This window comes from Schistocerca cancellata, chromosome 1, assembly GCF_023864275.1.
Source record: "Schistocerca cancellata isolate TAMUIC-IGC-003103 chromosome 1, iqSchCanc2.1, whole genome shotgun sequence".
NCBI lineage: Eukaryota > Metazoa > Arthropoda > Insecta > Orthoptera > Acrididae > Schistocerca > Schistocerca cancellata.
In genome coordinates this window covers 921,404,716-921,426,995 of record NC_064626.1, presented here as the reverse complement: position 1 = coordinate 921,426,995, position 22,280 = coordinate 921,404,716, and the positions used below count along the sequence as shown (strand labels likewise).

At 41.5% G+C, this 22,280-nt stretch overlaps 1 protein-coding gene and 1 pseudogene across 1 annotated transcript in view; both read right to left on the bottom strand.

The window, feature by feature from the left end:
• LOC126114536 (SAM and SH3 domain-containing protein 1-like) overlaps window positions 1-22,280 on the bottom strand; it is a 443,876-nt gene that overhangs the window by 347,310 nt on the left and 74,286 nt on the right. The window contains exons 2-3 of the mRNA XM_049915025.1: window positions 12,875-13,150; window positions 6,830-6,921 (exon numbers count right to left, since the gene is read on the bottom strand). Of these exons, the coding sequence (XP_049770982.1) occupies window positions 6,830-6,921; window positions 12,875-13,150 (368 nt within the window). The remainder of the gene's footprint in view (window positions 1-6,829; window positions 6,922-12,874; window positions 13,151-22,280) is intronic.
• LOC126102031 (5S ribosomal RNA) lies at window positions 2,003-2,120 on the bottom strand (annotated as a pseudogene).

Sequence of the window (22,280 nt, the reverse complement as noted above, 5' to 3'; positions counted from 1 at the left end):
TCCTTTCCCTCAGTGCAACAATATTTGATAATCTCGTGCAATTTCACGTCTCAGCATGGCATAAACTCCGAAGTACAAGTGAAACTGGAAACGTCCAGACTGATTTAAAAGCATACATCTGAGATCATTGAATTATATCAGGCAGTAATAACAGAAATTAAGGTGTAGCTTCCTGTGTAATCTTCGGCACCGCGCTGTCATTATTTAGACACCCCAGAGAAACCCACAAAGAGCACGGCATTCCACCATTACTGTAATCTTTATTATCTGCGCCGCAACGTGTGCGGAGACTGAGAGCATTTTCTTATGCGGAATGATTTATAAGTACGGGTATGCGTGACCTGCGCGGCCTAACAATGCAAGAAATTTCCCCGAAGACCGCTCATTGTAATTCTACGCTGCAGTGGCAGTTAAAAGCGTATTAGAGGCCGTGCGTTTGACAGCTTGCTGCTTTATGATCCCACTGTATCAGAGCAAACCAGTCTTAAGAGGCGGCCGGCAACCAGCGCGTGCTGGCCAAGTAGCCACCAATAAATCTTCAACTCCTTTTGCCAATTTTAGTCTGATGCCTCGGTGATTGCGTCAGAGGGCCTGCCATCAGAACCACAATTACGGATATCACCTCCAACGAATAAGCACAAGATCGTGGAGCACATACAAACATTGTTCCACTGACTGACAGTTTGTGAGCTATCCGGTGCCATGGGAAAACAGACCATTTTGAGGGAAGTAAAGGAAAACATGCACACATTTTTGCCTAAACTGGCAGCATTCCGTTGCACGATAGGACAAATAAACATTCTTTTTCATCGAGCAGTGAACAGCTTCATTGAAATAAGCCTTGAATCTAGACTTGAAATCGATAGCTGACTATCATGTTTTGGGGGCGGAATTGTTTACAATATTATTCAGATTGCATGGGCTGGACGCCCAGTGTATTTCGAGTAACTGTAAGTCTGTCTGGGTCCATCCATACGTATATTCAACAATATTGGTGCTATATACTTGTGGGGAGTTATATTTAAGTCCAAGGAATGATTTTTGTCAATGTATGGCTCTGCTGCTTCTGAGTAACTTTAATTTCATTCTTTCGGCTTAGAAGCCCATATGTGGAATTAATCAGTGTTAACTAATAAAATTATCTTCATTCTGTGTAAAAAAACGAGTTTACATCACCACTTGATTATACAGTCATTTACACTTTGTAAATTTAGGTCGACCAGTCCCGTCGAGTTATAACTGCTATTAGAAAGTGCAGTGACGTATCCTGAAAATGATGCCATAATAATAACAGCCCAGAACTATGAACGTGTGCGAGAAAAACGTTAAGTGAATGCCACTAAAGATATCTTACACAACACTCAACTATAGTTCGTAATGAGCCAAAATACACAATTTAGTGAGACCTAGACATACAAACAAAATAAAAATGATGCATTGGACATATTAAGAAGCCAAAAATTCATGGCATAAGCCTCAGATCAGATCCACTACAACAAGGTGATTTACAAAGTTGCCTAATATATATGCACTCCGTCTTCAGGCCACAAGTGGCCCATCTACATCTATACTCCGCGAGCCACCTTACGGTGTGTGGCGGAGGGTACTTATTGTACCACTATCTGATCCCCCCTTCCCTGTTCCATTCACGGATTGTGCGTGGGAAGAACGACTGCTTGTAAGTCTCCGTATTTGCTCTAATTTCTCGGATCTTTTCGTTGTGATCATTACGCGAGATATATGTGGGCGGTAGTAATATGTTGCCCATCTCTTCCCGGAATGTGCTCTCTCGTAATTTCGATAATAAACCTCTCCGTATTGCGTAAAGCCATCGGGACCATCCGACCGCCCTGTCCTCCTCAGATGAGGATGCGGATATGAGGGGCGTGTGGTCAGCACACTGCTTTCCCAGTCGTTAGGATGGTTTTCTTTGACCAGAGCCGCTACTATTTGGTCGAGTAGCTCCTCAATTGGCATCACGAGGCTGAGTGCACCCGATAAATGGCAACGGCGCATGACAGCCCAGATGGTCACCCATCCAAGTGCCGGCCATGCCCGACAGCGCTTAACTTCGGTGATCTGACGGGAACCGGTGTATCCACTGAGGCAAGGCCGTTGCCTGCCTAATATATAGGGTGAACATTAATAAAACCGACAAACTGGAGGTATGGAGTCCTGACTGCAATTGGAGGAAAAAAGGTGCTATGAACATGTATCCAGAAATGGACGGTGTGGGTACAACGACAAAAAATCATCCCGGAACACAGTACAGAGCTGCACTGTATCCACGTCACAACAGATGTTCAAAGTGATCTCCAAGCGATGCAATGCGAGCGTTCACACGTCGCGTCATAGACTGCTGCACCCTTTCGCACGTTCCGCCTCCCTCCGAATAGCTTCGCTGGCTTCGTGAACATGCTGTTGAAGGGTCTGGATATCAGGAACTGGTTCAGCATACACAACGCTTTTCAGATGCCCCAAAACATAAACATCCAGGGGGTTTAAGTCCGGTGATCAAGCAGGCCATGCTACAGTGTCTCCGCGTCCTATCCAACGTCCGGAGATGATGATGTTGAGCTGTCTCAATATCCTGTAGAACCGGGTCCTCCAAATCTGGTGTAGGCACAGTCCTCCGCCTCCCTCCACGTTTGTCTGTCAAAAGGACCCATGATCACAAAAACGAATTAAAAGGGCTTGAAATGTTGCGTGATGTGATTGGTGTCTGTGAGGGTACTTGTTTTGGTATAGCCATGCCGCTTCTCGACGGTTTCCATCGACTTGGCCGTACTAAAATACCACCTCGGCTTCTTCTCGACATGAATACCGGACCATTCTGATGCTTACAGTACGCTGCGTCACTCACACAGACTGCAACACACAAAGACCATACGGCACATGGTCAGACGATCTTTCATTCGTCAGCGCTATCTATCGTAGCAACGATGCATTTCTGGACACATGGTCATAGGACTCTTTTTCCTCTATTTCGAATCAGAAATCCATCCCTGCAGTCTGTCGGTTTTATTAGTGTATATCCGGCAACAGGGCAATTTCGTGGCCAATCGGAACGCGTGGCGCCACGTTTCCGTAGTTTAAATTTTGGTTTCTACTGGCATCAGCTATCCATGGTTGAAATTTCGAGATCTAATTTTTCCTTACCATATATAAACACGTAGTGTAAGAAACCTAGGGCATTAGTCACAATGATATGGAAAATGTTTTAAGGAATCTTTAGTAAACTGCTTGTGCCGGGGCTACTCTCGACTTTCGCAAATTTTGGCATATCACGAGAAATGCTCCGAAATCGTGGGATCGAGGTTTAATACAGAAGTAGAAGTGGGGAGTACGTAACAAGTGCTGAAAGCTAGCCAGTAGTTCCGCAGAGGCAATGCTCTCAGGCAGCCTAATGGCAGAGGCAGGAAATTCGGTGTAATGGCAGCAGTAGCAGCAGGAAATTCCCCTTCCCCGGCAAGCAAGGGCGCGCTCTGAAGCTGTAGCCGGGACACGCCTCTAGCCACAGCATCGGTCTGCGCAAACTTTAGGCTCCCCGATTTCTAAGCGGACAAGCACTGCGCAGAAATCGCTGCTAAGAACTTTCCGAGTCAGCCACGAACGTATCGTGTCAAGTTTGTAGTACCAATCAGCGGGCGAAAACATCGACATCGATTACATCTGCTTCCCACTACTATGAAAGTGGATTCTTTATCGGTTAGGAAGTATTTTCAATTGTCTGCTTCTCTTTGTTTCTCTTTGCCTGTTTCTCGATTGTTCAGGGAGACTGGAAAACGGAGGAAAAGACAAAATTTCGAGGGAGAATAGGATCACTCGGAAAATGTATCTTCAGTAACTAGATCCTATCACCCTTTTCTAACAAAGTATTTAAAGCCTAATAAAACATAAAAAATATTTAGTGATTGTGGGATTGTAACGGGATATCCTCCTCTAGCATTACTTTCCCTGAACAATAGTTGTCGAGACCAGTATTGTCTTTCGAATTTTGGACAGGTCAGTATTACCTCAGTTGCTTTTCTGAAATCTTTCATATAATTTTATAAACAGTATGTTACATTTCAAACTAAAATTTATGAAAAGGAATTACCTTATAAAATATTTTAGTTTCGAGGTTATAATCGATAAGTAATAGTTCTGAATGTACAATTAAATTTTTTAGTAACATTTGAAATTATGGATTATTTGCACACTTAAAATTTCTGTTATTAATTACGCAATCCTATACTGTTTACTATGTTTATTTCTGAATTCATTTACGAAATAATAATCGAAATTAATAATGTAACTAGTAGGAATTCATTTGTTAAGAAAAATTGTAAGCCCTTTGGAATATCGTTATTTCCGCAGAGCGTGAGAGTCGTAAGCTTGCCTCTGATGTGATCGGACGTATTTTTGTATAATAGGTGCGAACAATGTAATTTCGGCTTTGTTAATATGAAAAATCAAAATACTGTATGATATACTAAAATGTGAGAAAATCAGTGGAAAATATATTTACGTAAAAAATTCTGCAACAACAGTCTTCCAATTTATTTAGTTGAAACCAAACGTGAGGAAGTGATGTTAGATTTTCAGCTTCAAGAATCAGACCCCTAGACAAGAAGAACTGAAGCCATCTCAACATGAAAAGCTAAGTAAACTTGAAAGTTTATTGTAATCTTCGCTACTCTCAAATCTTCATAAAAGACTTCGCTTATTAATTACTTGGACTGGGCTTTGTTTAATGTGGACAATAGGTGGAAGAAGGAAGGAGGGGGGAGATTACAGAGTACAGCTAATGAATGACAACTACATGAGAGTTAAGCAGCAAGCCGTACTGTGACTATGGCAACAATAAAGCTAAGGCAGTTTAGATGTCTGTATACAGTCTGGAAAAGAAATCTTAAGCAACAAATATTCGTGTTTAGAGTTAACAAAATTTTCGTCGGTGGTTGCATGAACGTAACAACGCTGGAATTTATTACCTGAATGTACTGACTACCTGACGATAAAATACGCGTTGAGTAACAAAAAGAGAAGTGTATTTCCTTTTGCGGTTGTGCTTTAACGCAGGAAGACAATATACAAAGTGAAGATGTTTTCGCATATTTCACAAGATTAATTTACGAAGTCAGTTCCAGAAGTACCCAACGTATCAAATAAAACACAAAAACTGTTTACTTCTCTACATAGTCTTCTTTCAGCACGATACACTTTTCCCAGCGACGTTCATGTGCTTCGATACTCTGTAGAGAGAACGTGTTAGCTGCGCAAAATAGTCAACTGTAGACTCCACCTCGTCATTTTTGGCAAATCTTTTACCACCACACCATTTCTTCAAGTTTGGAAACATAAAGGATCAGTTGAGACTAAATCTGGCGTATAAGGTGCATGAGGAAGCAATTCGAACTTCAACACATTTATTTTCGCCTTGACAGTAATGGTTGTGAGAACTGGTGCACTGTCATGAAGAAACAAAACTTCCTTTTCCTCTAAATGCAGACGTTTTCGCTTGATTTCGTTAATGAAACGCTGTAGTAAGTTGACATAATACTTATCGTTCCTTGCTTTTCCTCTCTGAAGGTAATCGATGAAAATCGTTCTACGCGCATCCTAAAAAACTGACGCTATGGCTACCTTGCCTGCAGATGGAACTGTCTTCGCCTTTTTTGGAGTTAATTCTCTTCTTTCGGTCCACTGTTTTGACCGTGTCAACGTCTCATATGCGAAGTCGTGGACCCGTGTTTCATCCATGGTTGTGAATCGAAGCAGAAACTCGTTTTTACTGCAGCGAAACATCGCCAAACACTGAAACATGCTCACGTCCATCTCGCGAACAGCTTTCTCATGTCCAAATTTTCAGTCAGAATGCGTGTACAGCCCTTTTTAAAATGCCTACGACATCTGCTAGCTCATGCATTTTCAGTGGGTGGTTATCGACCGCCGATTTTTGACGTGGACACCTTATTTGGCCGACTACTGCAATGTTAATCTTGGCAGGCGTACTGCCTCACTTTAACTCTGTTGCAAACGAAGGAGCAGACTTCCCCAGAACAGAATCGAGATGTTACTAATCTATACAAACGATATGGGAGACAATCTGAGCAGCCCTCTTAGATAGTTTGCAGATGATGCAGTCATTTACCATCCAGCAAAGTCATCAGAAGATCAAAACCAATTGCAAAATGATTTGGTCAAGATATAAGCACGACGTGAAAAGCGGAAATTGACCCTAAATCACGAAAAGTGTTAGTTCATGCACATGAGTACTAAAATGAATCCGTTAAACTTCGGTTACACGATAAATTACACAAATAAAAAATAAATAAAAAAAAGATTCTCAGTTCAACTAAATATCAACGAATTACAATTACGAACAGCTTAAATTGAAGCGATCACGTAGATAATGTTGTAGGGAAGGCAAACCAAAGGCTGTGTTTTATTGGCAGAATACAGGAGATTCAACAGGTCTGCTAAACAGACTGCCTACACTACGCTTTCCTGTCCTCTGCTGGGGTGTTGCTGTGCAATATGGGATCCTTACCTGATTGAATTGACAAACCTGTAAAATTCAAGAATCGGTCGATCAAGTGTTTATATAAATCATTTATTTTATGGACGAATTACATTTCGTTAAGATTCTCTCAGCGAATTTCATCCTGGAAACTGCTTTTGCTACTGTTTAGTTTAAGTTGTCATTCCCCTTAAGTTCGCTCGGGACGGTAACGCCCGCGAATTTTACAATAGCTACTGTTGCCAGTGATTTGTCAACAACAGTGTAATCCAATAGTAGTGTATCTTTTCGCCTACATATGGTCAATACGTTACATTTAATTACCGGATTACTTATCAGGTTATACAGCAGCAGGCTACTGAAAATGGGCTTCGCGTTCAGATACGGGTTTGGCCTAAGGGACTGGTTGCTTTCAGCTGTAATTCACAAATAGGAACAAATTCATTATTAGGGCTGGGATTTTAATGAACACAGTGAAATATGCAAGTATTTCTGATCTAAAACTTATATAAATTTGGCTTTAAAAATATATAAGTTTATTTAAGAACATTCTTTTTGAGATTTTTATATACCATATAGGCCTAACACAATATTTACTTCCGAAAAATTGTGAGTGCCATTTTCAGTGTTTGAAACTAACACTTATTTTTTAAATGTCTTCATGTGTGTGGAAAAAAAAAGAAACACGAACTATAAGAATGATTGAAGATGCATACGAATACTCAAATAACAGCGTTAGCCTGCTGTCACTGGCAGCACTTCTCTTCACACAGCTGCTGTGTCCGGCGGTGTTACAGAGTTGTTGCACATTAAAGTGTTTTTCTGCACTAACTTCACACGGCTTACAAAATAATATTTTCCTGTCAGTCTTGAAGAACTTGCCTCCAAAATCACAAACAGAAACCTCAAAACATCATATTGTTGGAGCACTTTACTTACGGCATGTGGAACTAGATTGAGTTTGTATTCAAAATGAATAATGTGACCACGTAGCACGTGTGTGAAATTTATTATTTCGGAAGCCGTCTTTGTTGACTTCGAGAGGTCACATCGAACCAGCGCAACTATGCCTTACGTCAGCGAATCGACTAGTGTGTTACGCTGCTTGTCTACTGTGATCTTGATAAATAATGCTTTGTAATAACCACTGTGTTTATTTGTGACAATATCACGTGAAACATTATCGTGTGAGCAACATTTTCATGTATTTATGCTTGTGTCCTTAAAGATACAACCAATATTTGCTGTTTTCGCAAAAGTTGGCCGAAGTATGGCAAAAGTGGTCAAAATATGAGCTGTTACTAAAAAAGGTACAAATATGATTTTTATACACAATAAGAAAACGTTCTTCTACACTATAATATTTGGATTTGCGCATAAACTGTTGTAAAGTTCATCCTAAAGTTAGGAAAAAATAGGACTTTGCATAAAAATACGGGCCCAAATCATTACGTAGGGGTTAAAAAAAGATACATGTACAGAATTTTTGAGTGATTAGAGGAGATAAATAGAAACACTTTTTTTATGTGACAAAGATGTCATATGTGCATTGTTTCCCCGTCAAGTGCCCATGGAAGTTTTGAGTCTAGAGGTCTTCAGTGACTGTGTTCAGACCGCCGTGTGATGAATATTCTTTCAGGGACATTCTGACCTCCTATGGATTTCCTTTTGAAGGGGGGAATGAACAGTTTGGTGTACGAGACATGGAAGTACTCACCAGAAGAGCTGGTTGCCCGATTGGCTAAAGCTGCAGCCAACGACTGGTTATTCTGAGCGTATTAGATAACCATTAGCATTAACATGCCAGTTGTGCCTTAATGAAACGGACTACCTTTTCAGCAATATCTCTAAAACAACAAAGACAATTTCAATACTGTCTCTGAACATCACAAGGGTTAAAATCTTCATGGACACCTAGCACAGAAATAAAGCTCTTGTGACATTTTTGGCACATAAAAAATGTTCCTTTTTGTATCCTCAACATACTAAAATTTTGCAGGCGCATTCAGAAACATGTATCTAAACTCGAGCTGCTAAATAAGAACAGAAGATGAGAACACCCCTTTCTTTACCATTCTAACAGGCATCAGACAAGGAAGCATTTTGTCACGATTCCTTTTCAAATTGCGTAACATTTGGTAGGAAGAATCCGCAACTGAGATCCATAGTGGAATCAGACAATGAACCGCTTCAGTTGTAAATAGTTTTATTGGTTCAAAAGCACAAAGTTTTGAGCAATCATAGGCCCTTCTTCAGGTGTACAAAAACCACGGGGCGCGTGCACGCAGCGAATACAAGACTGCGGACAGGTGTTAGCCGCACGTGAAACCGAGATACGGAATGACGCGGTTGATTATCTGATTCTAGCTTTTCATATTGCTCATATATTTCATAGTGGGAAAAACTATGGACAGTTCCAACATGGACATATGTTGCAATGAGCAATTTAGGTTTACAGATCTGTATTTTGTTGATGACATCGTTCTTGTGGCAGAAACGCCACAGAGTTTACGACTAATGAATACCAAGCTGGATGGAATTGCCAGTTCTGTGGGACTAAAAACAAATGATGATAAGACAAATATAATGTATATGAAAGTGGAAATGTATCACTCAAACTATAGTGCAAGAGAAGATACTGCAAGATGTCAACCGATTTCCATATCTCGGCAGCCTTATCTGTTGTAACTGGGACACAGATGCAGATATCAGCAGCAGATATGGAAAAGCTTCTCCGTCTTCCAACAAATATCGAATCATATGGCAATGAACTTTGCAAGTATGTCCACAAAACTTCGGATATATTCCTCTATCATCATACCAACAGCCATGCGTGCATTTTATACCCGAGAGATGTCAGTAATATCAGCAAATAAGCTCAATGTTTTCATGAACGATATTAGCGGTGATTATTGAAGCACAGTTATTGCGACCATGTTTGAAATATGAAATGCTGAAAACATCGAAGAATCCCAAACAGCATTGTTACATAAAACAACGGATGGATATAGAAGAACAAAAACAAATTTCTGCAAAGTATCTTCAGTGCATGGACATAAACTGGTAGGATGCTGAAAACGTGGCAGCTGGTCGAGTTCGCTACAGAAAATTTGTTGCCAAATTGCTGCTTATCACAAGAGGAACTAAGGAAGTAGGTTTTTATACCCTGTATATCCATAGCACTCGGATATCTGGTATGGGAACATCAACACTCCATCTTTCATAGTTGAAAGTTGATGATTCATCAAACAATCCTCTTAGTAGTCTGTCCCCATTGTTCCCGATCCCCTGCGTCTCGGAGTAGCTGGCCCAATATTTGGTGTGGCTTTTCCTTTACATTGTCTCCGTAGTCTTCCCTGCAAACTTTTTCCTTGGACTATTATCTTTTCCAAGTTATACTCCTGTCGTCAAACTACATGTCCAAATACCTTCTGGACTACGTCTTCTCCACCCTAGATCCTGAAGGATTGATTTGCTGGTCCGCTTGTCCATATATGATATTCTTAGCAACTTCCTATTTGTCCACATCTCAAAAGCAAAAATCCTTTTGCGGTCTCCTGCAGTTACTGTTCACATTTCAGCGCAATAAAAACTGGAAACACCAGAGATGTCAGCACTCTCAATTTTGTATGTGGTTAGCGTTCGGTCTTTCAAAATCACTGTCAGCTTCGATGCAGCACCTCTACCTGATACAATTCTACGCTATATTTCCTGTGTAGAGCCACTCTGTTTCTGGACCACTGGGCTCAGGTAAACAAAGTGATCGACTTCTTCATATTCTTATAGTATATTAGGTGACTCACCTCTGCCAGTTACCGTGATCTGGTCTTTTTCTTATTCACTGGGAACTGAAGTTCCTCGCTTTATTTCCCAACTCTGTCCAGCACTTCCCTCATTTCCACTTGTTATTATGCGCAGCATGGTGTCATCACCAAAACTTTAATTATTGATTCTTTCTCCTCCACTTGGGAACCCACCAGCCCAGGCACGAAGGCCATTTACTCATAATATATTTTTTATAGACATTAAGTAGAACTGGTGATAGAATTCACCCCTGTCTAACTCGTTTACATGGTTCAAAAAGACTTGAAATAGTCTTATCTAGTCTGATTATTGCCTTCTCTCAGAGTAGATATTTCTGATAAGAGTAAAAGATAATCAGGAACGTCCATTTTTGCTAACACGTTCCACATTTCTTTCCGTCGCACGAAGCTGAAAGATTTGCTATAGTCCAAGAAACAAAGAACTAAAGTCATACTGAATTGTCTACATTTTTCAGTTATCTGCGTGAGATTGAGAATCTGCTCTCGTGTTCCTTTATTGTACAGAAGCCCAGTTTGCTGTGATGGTATTACTTTATCTAAGTACGTTCTCAGATGTTCATCGATGACATTTTGAAGTATCTTGCTAGCACTTGAAATAAATGAAATGGTTCTGTACTTCTCACAACGAGAAAAGACATGGTCCAGCCTTCTATCCATCTCCTGTGATTCCAGATGCTGTTCCATACACTACAAGACCAAGAGAAAAAGATAAATCTCGAAGGAATTATGCGAATAAGACGGAAATCGTAGACGTGATGTATATGTACAGACAAACAAATGACACAGTTTCAGAGAAATTGGATGATTTATTCAAGAGAAAGGACTTCATGTACGTCGTCGTCTTGGGAATCTCGTTGACTGGCGTAGAATTGTGTTCAGTGATGAGTCCCTATTCGAACTGAGCCCCAGTAACCAGCGAAGACGTGTCTCAAAACGCCCCAGGCAACCGCGGAATACCAAGCAGACTGTCACTCGCCATATGGTCCGACAACCAGGACGGATAGTCTGAGGGCGCCTTTTTTTTTCTTCATAGTGGGACCCCTTCGGTTGTAATCCGCGGCACCCCTACAGCACAGTAGTACGTCAACGACATTAGGTGCCCCGTTTTGTTTCCCTTCATGGAAAGCCATCCTGGGCTTACATTTCAGCAAGATAATGCCCGCCTATACATGGTGAGAGTTTCTCCTGAGTGTCTTGCTGCTTGCCAAACTCCACATCGTCCAGCAGGTTGCCGGGTCTCTTCCCAATTGGGGAAGTTTGGAGCATTATGGACAGTGCAAGTAGGCTGTTTAGGTTTTTATGTTGGTAACGCCACGTAGCGCTCTATATGAAAATCACTGACTGTGCTGTGTGCAGTCTGTGGCTGGTTTGCATTGTTGGAATATTTGCTATTGTAGTGTTGGGCAGTTGGATGTGAACAGCGCGTAGCGTTGCGAAGTTGGAGGTGAGCCGCCAGCAGTGGTGGATGTGAGGAGAGAGATGGCAGAATTTTAAGAGCGGACGGTCTGGACGCGTGTCCGCCAGAAAGAGTAAATTTGTAAGACTGGATGTCATGAACTGATATATATATATTATGACTTTTGAACGCTATTAAGGTAAGTACATTGTTTGTTCTCTATCAAAATCTTTCATTTGCTAAGTATACCTATCAGTAGTTAGTGCCTTCAGTAGTTAGAATCTTTTATTTAGCTGGCAGTATTGGCGCTCGCTGTATTGCGGTAGTTCGAGTAACGAAGATTTTTGTGAGGTAAGTGATTCACAAAAGGTATAGATTATTGTTAGTCAGGGCCATTCTTTTGTAGGGATTATTGAAAGTCAGATTGCGTTGCGATAAAAATATTGTGTGTAAGTTTAGAGTTGATCAGAATAAGTAAAGAGCGAAATGTCTGAGTACGTTCAGTTCCGCTCAGCTGTTTGAAAATAAAATAACGTAAGAGGTTTATCAGCACAGTCATTCATAAATTTTTCTAAGGGGACGTTTCAACAGGACTCTCCAACCAACTCCGGATTTTGATGATTTAGCGCACTAGTTGGACACAATTCGGCACGATATCGCTCAGGAAGACACCCAACAACTATATCTATCAATTCCAAGCAAGGGACACCCGCAGTCCAATGCCCTCCCTAAGACAAACTTCAGTCCACACCTTCAGCCCATTTTCCCCTTGAATTGTCAGTAGGAAGGTGTCAAGTGTGTGTGTGTGTGTGTGTGTGTGTGTGTGTGTGTGTGTGTGTGTGTTAGGGAGGGCGACGGACTAGGATAGTCAGTGCAACTGTGTTAGTTACAATGCTAAGGTGGTGTAGTGCTTAGTGCATCTAGTAAGTGGGAGACCCGGGTTCAAAAGTACTGGGTGTGGAACTAATTTTAATTCCTTGCTTCAGCTTCTATCCCTGTTGCAGTACGTTCTTCGCCGATCAGCAGCTAGTCCTACGTTGATTAGAGGTGTGGGATAATAGCACAGATAACTTCATTCTCCGGTTAAGCACGAAGGTAATGCAGCTCGCGTGCAGCGCAGCGCCTGCCATGTAACTAGTGGCGGCTTACTTGGTGTTGATACGAGTGAAGTGTAATTGCCGAACACAAGATTATATGTGCGTAAAATCAGCGTGCCCTGTGCTGCTAAGCAGCGGCACTTGAGCCGGAGTGTGTGAATAACGTGCAGGCTACCACTGAGCGCGGCCGCTCCCTTTGATTGAGGAGAGCCGCGCGGCGGCGGCGGCGCGCGAAGCAGCCGGCATGCGGCACCTCCAGGCTGTCCGCGCCTCGCCTTCTCGCCCGGTCGCGAGAGGCGAATTTCCCGCCGCCGCTCGGCCCAATTAGCTAATGAACCGCGTCAAGCTGCAGGTTCAACGCCGGAATTGCTGTCGGAGATATTTTAATTTCTTAATTAGTCGTTGGGGACCGAGCTGGCGATGAAAGGCTCCCTTCGGCATCCGAGGGGGCCGCCGAAAAAAAAAAAAGAAGAATGAAAGAAGCCGTGCAGAAGCTGCTGCATCGGCATCGGCGCCTAACCGTGCGTGCGTGCGTGCGTGCGTGCTGGCGCGGGTCCTCAGCGGCGACAAGACGCACCGCACGCCCATTTACGCAGCGGGCATTGAGCGGGCCTCGCCCCCGGTCTGCGTATGCGAGCCCTTTTAATGGCGCCCCGCGATTCTCTATGCGGCTCTTGGAAACGTCGAGTTTTATAGCGCGCCTGGTCCGCCCCGTGAATGCGCCCCTGCAGACTCGCGACCAGGTGCCGTTATTCACGACACTGCGTCCTGTGTGCGGTACCCACAGGTGCTTGTCTTTTTTATACTCTCTTTCCGTTATTTGTGAGAAAGACGCACGCTTGTTACGCAGAAATTTACAGGTATTGCTGCTGTATCGAAGAAGAGGACTTTTTCGTGTGCTTCCAGAGAGCAAGTTTGTCAAAGAAATTTACAACTGCTGCGTTAACCCATTTTTATTTTTTTATGCTTCCTGCCTCCATTTTACAACATTTAGAATGGGCTCCCTTTGTTAGACAATGAAAAAATTTCCCTGAAATTCTCCAATTCCCTCACTTTTTGTTCCAAATACAGGTCGAAACCGCTTCATGACGGTCATCCAATCTTGGCAGGACCTTAAAATTACACGAATTTCTAGTCGCCATTACTTAACTATATCACAACTTACGAAAAATCTAGTTTCGTATTTTTTTAAACAACGTCATGATTACCAGGTTTAGCTTCTGATTGAACGGAAACTCTTTACTCACCAGCAGTCAGTTTGGATCACATTGATCATTATTAGGTTGTAAAAGGTTTTTCCACTGCATGGTGTGGTTATATAGCAGCCTGGATGTATTTTTTGTTTTTCGAATCATCGGTCTTCTGACTGGTTTGATGCGGACCACCATGGATTCCTCTCCTGTGCCAACCTCTTCGTCCAACCTTTTGCAACCTATGACCTCAATTATTTGTTGGATGTATTCCAATCACTCTCTACAGTTTTTGCCTTCTACATCTCCCTCTACTACCATGGAAGTCATTTCCTGATCTCTTAACAGATGGCCTATCATCCTGTTCCTTCTCCTTGTCAGCGGATTTTGGATTTCGAATGCGGGACCGAGAGCGGTTTGATTACTAACCGAAGACGCTACCCCTAGACCACGGGTGCATTCACAACTGTAAATTACACTGTAGTAAATACTGCAACCAGTCCCAAGTTTTTTTAATGATTTTATTGCACTGTTTATAGTTTTGGGCAAGTTTTACATTTGTGTCCTAAAATGTAGAAAAGCTTTTGATTGAGTAGTTTTACAAAAGGTTCTACATTTGCGTCCTAAAATACGAGTATGATGAACTTTTTGTGGTTACGTAGTTTACACTTATAAATGTCCACACGTTGTACTTACTTCCTGAAAAGCCCACCTTTACATATCCTAAGACACAGATATGATTTTCTTTTAGAATACATCATCTGCCTTACAATATGTGAAGGAGGGCTTTTCATAAAGTAAGTACAATGCATAGATCGTATATAAGTTTAAAGCTATGTAATCAAAACAAATTAGTTATGTTTTAGGTTCAAAAATGGTTCAAATGGCTCTGAGCACTAAGCGACTTAACTTCTGAGATTATCAGTCACCTAGAACTTAGAACTAATTAAACCTAGCTAACCTAAGGGCATCACACACATCCATGCCCGAGGCAGGATTCGAACCTGCGACCGTAGCGGTTATGTTTTAGGACGCATATGTAAAATCTTTTGTAAACTATACAATCACAAAAACTTTATTATATCTTAGGACACAAATGCAAAACTTACAAAAAAATCGACGCAACCATCTGACAGTGGGCTCAAGCCAGAAACATGTAGTGGTACAAAAAAATTATTAAAAATGCTTGTGGCTGGTTGTGGTATTTCCTACAGTGTAATAGGAAACAGCTCCGGTGTTCTCTAACCAAAGCAGATAAAATGACCAGTACATAGAACGAGGAGAATAAAACTGTCTTGATTGTGATGTTGAAATTAGCGTTTGTTTATTCATCAATAACGCGTGTTTCGTCTAACTGTAGGCACATTGAGCTTCACCTACACTAAAATACAATCGAATTAGAAACGCTTTCGGAGAAATTGTCGAAGAGCTTGCTTATCAACATCTACTGGTGAGTCCAATTTTTAATATTCTTATTTCGTCCAATCCAAAGGTAGAGTGGGTCATATCCTTCAAATTCGATTGTATTTTAATGTAGGCCAACCTGAAGATGCCTTGAATTAGGCGAAATGAGCGTCACTGGGAACAAATGAGCATCAAATTCTGTAGAACCGCAATCAAGACTATTTTCTTATCCTCGTCGTTGGATCAACAAAATACCGATTGATACACTAGGATCACATTGTCTGCCTGGCTAGCCAGATTCCAACAGATTCTGTGCAGTCAGTGCCTCATAGTTGGTAAGAACTGAAAGTTGTTATCACCAGACTAAACTGTTGCTTTTTATTCAAGTAACAACTTATCCTAGTTATCACGAATTTCTTTAACTACATAGAAGTTTTGAGGCAACACCTACATAAAATATGCCAGTGAAGCGTAAGTTTATGAACAGTAAGAAAAAGTACTCAGTTTCAGTACTGGGTGCCTGCCTTCGTAGGTGAGCTACCAGCACATGTGACTGCCATGCAATGAGCCCAGGTTCAGTTCCCACTACGGCCAGGGATTTTCCGTTCGTGGGTGGACTAGAACAGGGCGCACTTAGCCTCAAGAGACGAGTTGAGGAGCTACATGAGTGAGAAGTAGCAGCCTCAAGGTTTGGAAAGTTGACTACGCCCGGGAGAGCGGTATGCTAATCCCATGCGCCATTCCATACAAAAGATACCACATGGCAGAGAATGACACGGCAACCCTTCAGCATTGCGTGGCCTTCTGATACTGATCGCCAAGTTATTTTACACGTTTTAAATGTACACTGCTTACCTCTAAGGGCTGTTCAGCTATAGTGTTCACTGTAAGACAAACCATCCTTCTCCGACAATGATACTCTCATGCTTCTGTGCTCTCCAGAAAGTAATGCTCTATCGTCCTTAGTGTAAAACACACCCTAACAACTTGCGTTTATAACGTATAAGAGACCGTGAAATTGCTTCCTGCACTGGGTGTCAGAAACGGAAACGGCAAACATGCAGGTAATTCCCCTAAATGGGGAAGTAAAAACGCTGAAGGTTCACGCTTGGACTGGGCGCTGTAGCAGAATAAAGGTTCTTCGTCTCACAAGTTGTTTCAGTTGAGTGTTTAGTTTTCTTCCTATGTCGCTAGTACGACGCTTGAAGTTCTTATACCGGCTACGTGGGCCTTTAGACCGTTCTGTAGGTGCCGCAACTACTGTGACCCTTCCGGCCAAGCAATTTTGCACCGTGGATTTTCCGACCAACGCCTCTCCCACTGCTGATTTACGCCAGTCGTTCACCAGCAGCGCACGTATTACCGCAGTCAGTCGGGCAGTGGCCTCGCCGACAGCCTTCTTTCTGAATTGTTTCGTACGCCTAAGTTACTCGAGTCCTATACACCGCCAGCAATGGAAATAATTGCGACAGGGAACGGGGAGCTGTATCTTCTCAAGAACGCCCATCGGTACCAGCTGCGCAGGAAATGTGATGAGTATACGAAAAGGTTGTTCGTTAGTTCCAAATGGAGTAAGTGTCGACGCTGTTTAAAAATTGCAAATAGCAGAATCATGGCTGAACAAAACATTCTTTCCCATTTGACGAGGCAAATGTGCAGATTAAGAAACGAGTGCATAACTGAAAGAAAAGAGTTACGAAGGTAAGACAGTGCCTGTTTTCCAAATTTTAAAGAGTAATTTCAAGATTTAAAAGATGAAGGTTTAAAGGTCATCCCAAATGTACTATATTGTGAGAACTCCAAGACTCCATCGTGTAAAGCAAGAAGGGAAGCTATTAGGACGACCCTGAACAGTGGCACTAGTTTGGAGATTGAGCAGAGCGAAGACATTTAGAAATTAACTGAAGCTAACAGTTTTTTTTTAAACTGAAAGGGAGGTCTGTTCCTGACCAAAGAATCAATAAGCTAAAGGAAGAAGCAGTAAATAGTATATCTGAAACTAAGAAAAAGATTGCACTAGACTGCTTCTTAAAAAAAAAGAAGAAAAAGATACATAGATGATAACAAAAGGTTAGAAAACATTATAAGAATACAGACGTAACGGACTCAGGAGAAGTAAGATGTTTACAATCTCTGACTTTCTTATAAAGAATTGAATAAAAAATTAAAGTTCATAAAATAAGGCAAGAGGTTTAATCATCTGCTGCAGTAATGCAGAAGAGAGGAAGAACATAAAAATAAAAATATAAACATTTAAAGATATCTATGTAATATGTACATAGCCTTTCTTAGTCCTAGATAGAATGTGAAGCGATTTTCTTATTACAAAACGGTCGGCAGACCCTAACCCCCAGGTTGCGGCTTCCTCTGACGGTCGGAAAACTCACGGCTAAAATATCTGTGGTCGGAAACACCATATTGACCTCGCGGGTCGCTAAGATTACTGTCGGATAGCCCATCACACCCCTATACGAAGACGGAATCAGGTTGGAAGTGTAAATCATATAAGCATCTGGGTCGCTGTAAACGGAGCACTAAATCAGTTGGCGAAAGAAGGTGTAGTATACTGCTATGGCGTAGTTGAGCAGTTCCAGCGTTTGCCTGAGATGACTCAGGGAAACGACTTATGCGTAAATTACGAAGGCAGAAGTGGAGTTTGAGTCCCACTTCTCCCATGAAAGAGCAGTGCTGAAGCCACTGCACCATTTCGCTGGTGTTAATCGAACAATGTTTTCAAAACGTTGACGTTTCCCCAAACAACACATTCAAATAGAAGAATTAATACACACATCAAAAAAGTTTTGCATCACCTTGGTTCCGAGAGTTCTGGAACATGTACAGAAAGCTGGAATCGAGATCAACATAAACATCAATTCTGCCCTTTTTACTGCTCAAGAAAACCACACATTGCATGTTGTACCACCATACAGCGAGACCTTCAAAGGTGGCGGTCCATATTGCTCTATACACCGGTACCTCTAATACCCAGTAGCACGTCCTCTTGCACTGATGCATGCCTGTATTCGTCGTTGCATACTATCTACAAGTTCATCAAGCCACTGTTGGTCCAGATTGCCCCACTCCTCAACGGCGAATTATTCAACATGGTGGCGTTGCTGTCAGGGTTCCTCCGAGCCATAATCCGTAGGCAGCGGTCATCCACTGCAGTAGTAGCCCTTGAGTGGCCTGAGCGAGACAAGTCATTGACAGTTCCTGTCTCTCTGTATCTCCATGTCCGAACAACATCGTTTTGCTTCACTCCGAGACGCCTGGACACTTCCCTTGTTGAGAGGTTTTCCTGGCACAAAGTAACAATGCGGACGAGATCCAACCGCGTTATTGACCGTCTAGGTATGGTTGAATAAAGACAACATGAGCCGCGCACCTCCTTCCTGGTGGAGTGACTGAAACTGATCGTCTGTCGGACCCCCTCCGTCTAATAGGCGCTGCTCATGCATTGTTGTTTACATCTTTGGGCGGGTTTAGTGACATCTCTGAACAGTCAAAGGGACTGTGTCTGTGATACGATACCCACAGTCAATGCCTGTCTTCAGGAGTTCCGGGAACCGGAGTGATGCAAAACTTTTTTTGATGTGGGTAGATTTATCCGAAACAGTTCCAACACAACATTTAAGATGGTATGCTTAGTTTCCTGGCAAAAGTCGTGTTTCTCCATATAGCTGAATGTGTGGAAACATAGAAATTAATTACATGGACTAGAGAAACATCCGCAGTAAGTTTAATAATACATGTGTGCTTTTTAAAATGGTTCATGCTGTTTGGCTGTTTCAGTGAGGTGCAGAGATAAGAAAAAGATGACAGTTTGCACATGTCAGATACTGATATCTCCAACTTGTAAATGTCAACGTTTTTTTAACACGTTCCTAGAAAAAACTCAGTTTAGCGGTTAAGCCATGGTGAATTTAGCAAGTGTAGATAATGAGTAATTTTTATGTCAGAAGAGTGAGGACGAATGAATTATACGTGCAGCACTAACGTGTGACGAAAAAAGATTCACAGCATGCACTGCTCTCCCATTTTCTAAGCAAATGTGATGTTACAGATATGAATCATTACAGAAACTAGCACATGTTTGCAGTGTATTAAAATTATCATGTACAGAAAAGTTTTGTCGAATCTACTGCTACCGTCTTGTTCTCGAGAAAACATGACACATGATTTCGTAATTTTGTTTTCTCTTTCATTTCCTTTACACGCATATGGAGAAATTTAGAAAAATAAAAGTCTTATCAAACTGACTCTGCGTTGCACTCAGAGGAAAAGTAGAAATCTAACTTAACACATGTCACCAAACTCTGTTCGTATTTACTGTTATCTTTTTACGTTAGCCTAAGACATTTCGTTACTGAGTTCATCAATATGCCGTATCTACAGAAAAATTTCGGAAATGCCTAAAACATTTTATAACAAAAATACGCAATGTGACAGTTACACATACGTCGGATTGGTTATCCAATATCCCTATACGGAAGATTTCGCCGTCACGGGCAATATAGAGGACTGCAGAAACTGCTATCGACTTTCGTTAGTGTTCGACATGGGCCTCTCTCGAGACTTCATGCAATTGTATCGGAGATTTATAAAAACGCGTCATTCTTTACAAGATTTCTTGTAATTCTTGTCATAATTAAACGTCACATAATAATTCATTGGCGGTTAATGCATTCATGAAAGTCTGTCTCCTAGGTGTAAGTTGTTATCGTCAATAATTTACAAAGTAAATATGAAACACACTTCTATTATAATTACAGAATGTCGTTTGAAGGAACGGGGCATTGAAAAATTATCACAGACATATCACCCATATCATTAAATGTCGATTAAAATGCATCAACGATATAAGCCTTCAAGACACTACGATAAGGAGGACAGGAGACTAATATCACACGACGAAGTGCTAGCATAATAGATACTGTCGTGATTTATGGAATCGTAGGATGTTACATGCAATTTTTTTTCATCTTAGCGTTGTTAACACATTCTCTGACTTTGTTACGAATGTAATACAAGTATGTTCGGCAATATGCGATGGTATTCACATTTCCGTCTGATTAGAGAACGAAGGATGAAATAAGTATCTGGCGATTTTCGGGTGTGTGGTTAAGCCGGAACATAAGAGGACAGCTTAAATTGCTGCGAGTGACACGAGGATCAATAACATTCATATTATTCTTTGTCACGAAGTCGACAGCTGTTCATGCGGTTGTCGATACAGCGCCTGACGTCGAAATAACGTCACGTTTACAGAAACATTTGTGAAATGAGTGTTACCCAATGAATAAAGCCAAAGAGAAAATTTCATCGCAAATACGTCAGGTATCATTAACCCTAAGATATATGTTAGGTTCAATAATGTATTTCTGTTGGAACCTCATTCATACATATGGAAACTTTTTCCATTCCCATATTTGAACGTAAAAAAACAATGGCCGTTTGACTCACAGATCCAGCTTCGACTGACAAAACGAGTCACTGCAATAACATTTATTTTTATTTTCATACTACAGTCAAATATCTCGGAAAATTGTTCCCCATAATGGAGAAGACTGGTTATTTTTCCTGCAAGTAATTTAAGAGCGCAGAAAATATGTTCAGCTCTGGTGGAGAGATTAAGTGCGCCTCAATGATTTGATTTAATGTAACCGCGTCACTAGTGCATATACTTACAGTATCTTACATACTTCTCCCTCTTTTATTATTTGTTACACTGCTCGACCTTCTCCCTGTGGCATAAGCAGGCCACGAGGCGCACAAAACACCCGATGCCCGAGACAGCAATTTCGCTGCCACTTCGTATTTACGCCAGTAGGCAGTCTTGGGCGGGTGTTTTATGGGGTGAGTGTACGAGAAAAGCTAAGGCCGTGGAAAGGCTTCAATCCGGCGGAGCTAGCGCGCCTTTTAAAGCCGAAGCTGCGCACTAAATTATGTGCCGCCTGCACGCGAGAGCGGCCGACGCTCGCCCCGTCACGTCGCTGCGTGATGAAGATGACATCAATGGCCGCATGTTTCTGAGATTTGTTATTCTCGCATTTTTGTGGACACGTGTACTGTATCGGTCGTGAAGGTAGTGTCTACACTAGGCTAGACAAAGAATGTTTTTATTTTCTTCGTTAGTAGCCGGATGGAAAACATGTATGTTCTTGAAATAAGAGACTAAAATCTCCATTCAAATTCTGAGGGCCATCCGTGCCACGTATTGTCGTATGTTTATCATATTGGAATTTTGCGCACGGTTCCCTTGCTCGCAGAAAAAAGCAACGAATTAAGGATAGGTCCACTTTTTTGCAAATACGCTTTAATACCCAAACATGTTTCCCTACACGTTGTGGTATTCTCAGTGGGTTATTTTCTGAAATACATATGTACAGATTACATCTAGGTTAGGAAACATATTACATTAGATTTTGTTGTTATTTAAATTACATATGTACTTTGCCGTTTATTTTACATTGTGTGTGTTCTGTGAATGCCAACCAAAACCAGTTGAAACGTCCCCTTTGAACAATTTTACATGTGAAACGTCCACTTAGAACAATTATACAAGCCTGTGCTTAACCTGACACACAATATTATTTAGCGCAACGCAATCTGACTATCAATAACCCCTACAAAACAATGGCCCTGACTAACATTAAACTATACCTTTCACAAATCACTTACCTCACAAAAATCTTGGTTGCTCGAACTACTGCAATACAGCGAGCGCCACTACTGCCAGCTAAATAAAAGATTCAAACTACTGAAGGTACTAACTACTGATAGGGATAGTTAGCAAATGAAAGATATTAATAGAGAACAAACAATGTATTTACCTTAATAGTCATCAATAGTCATAATATATAC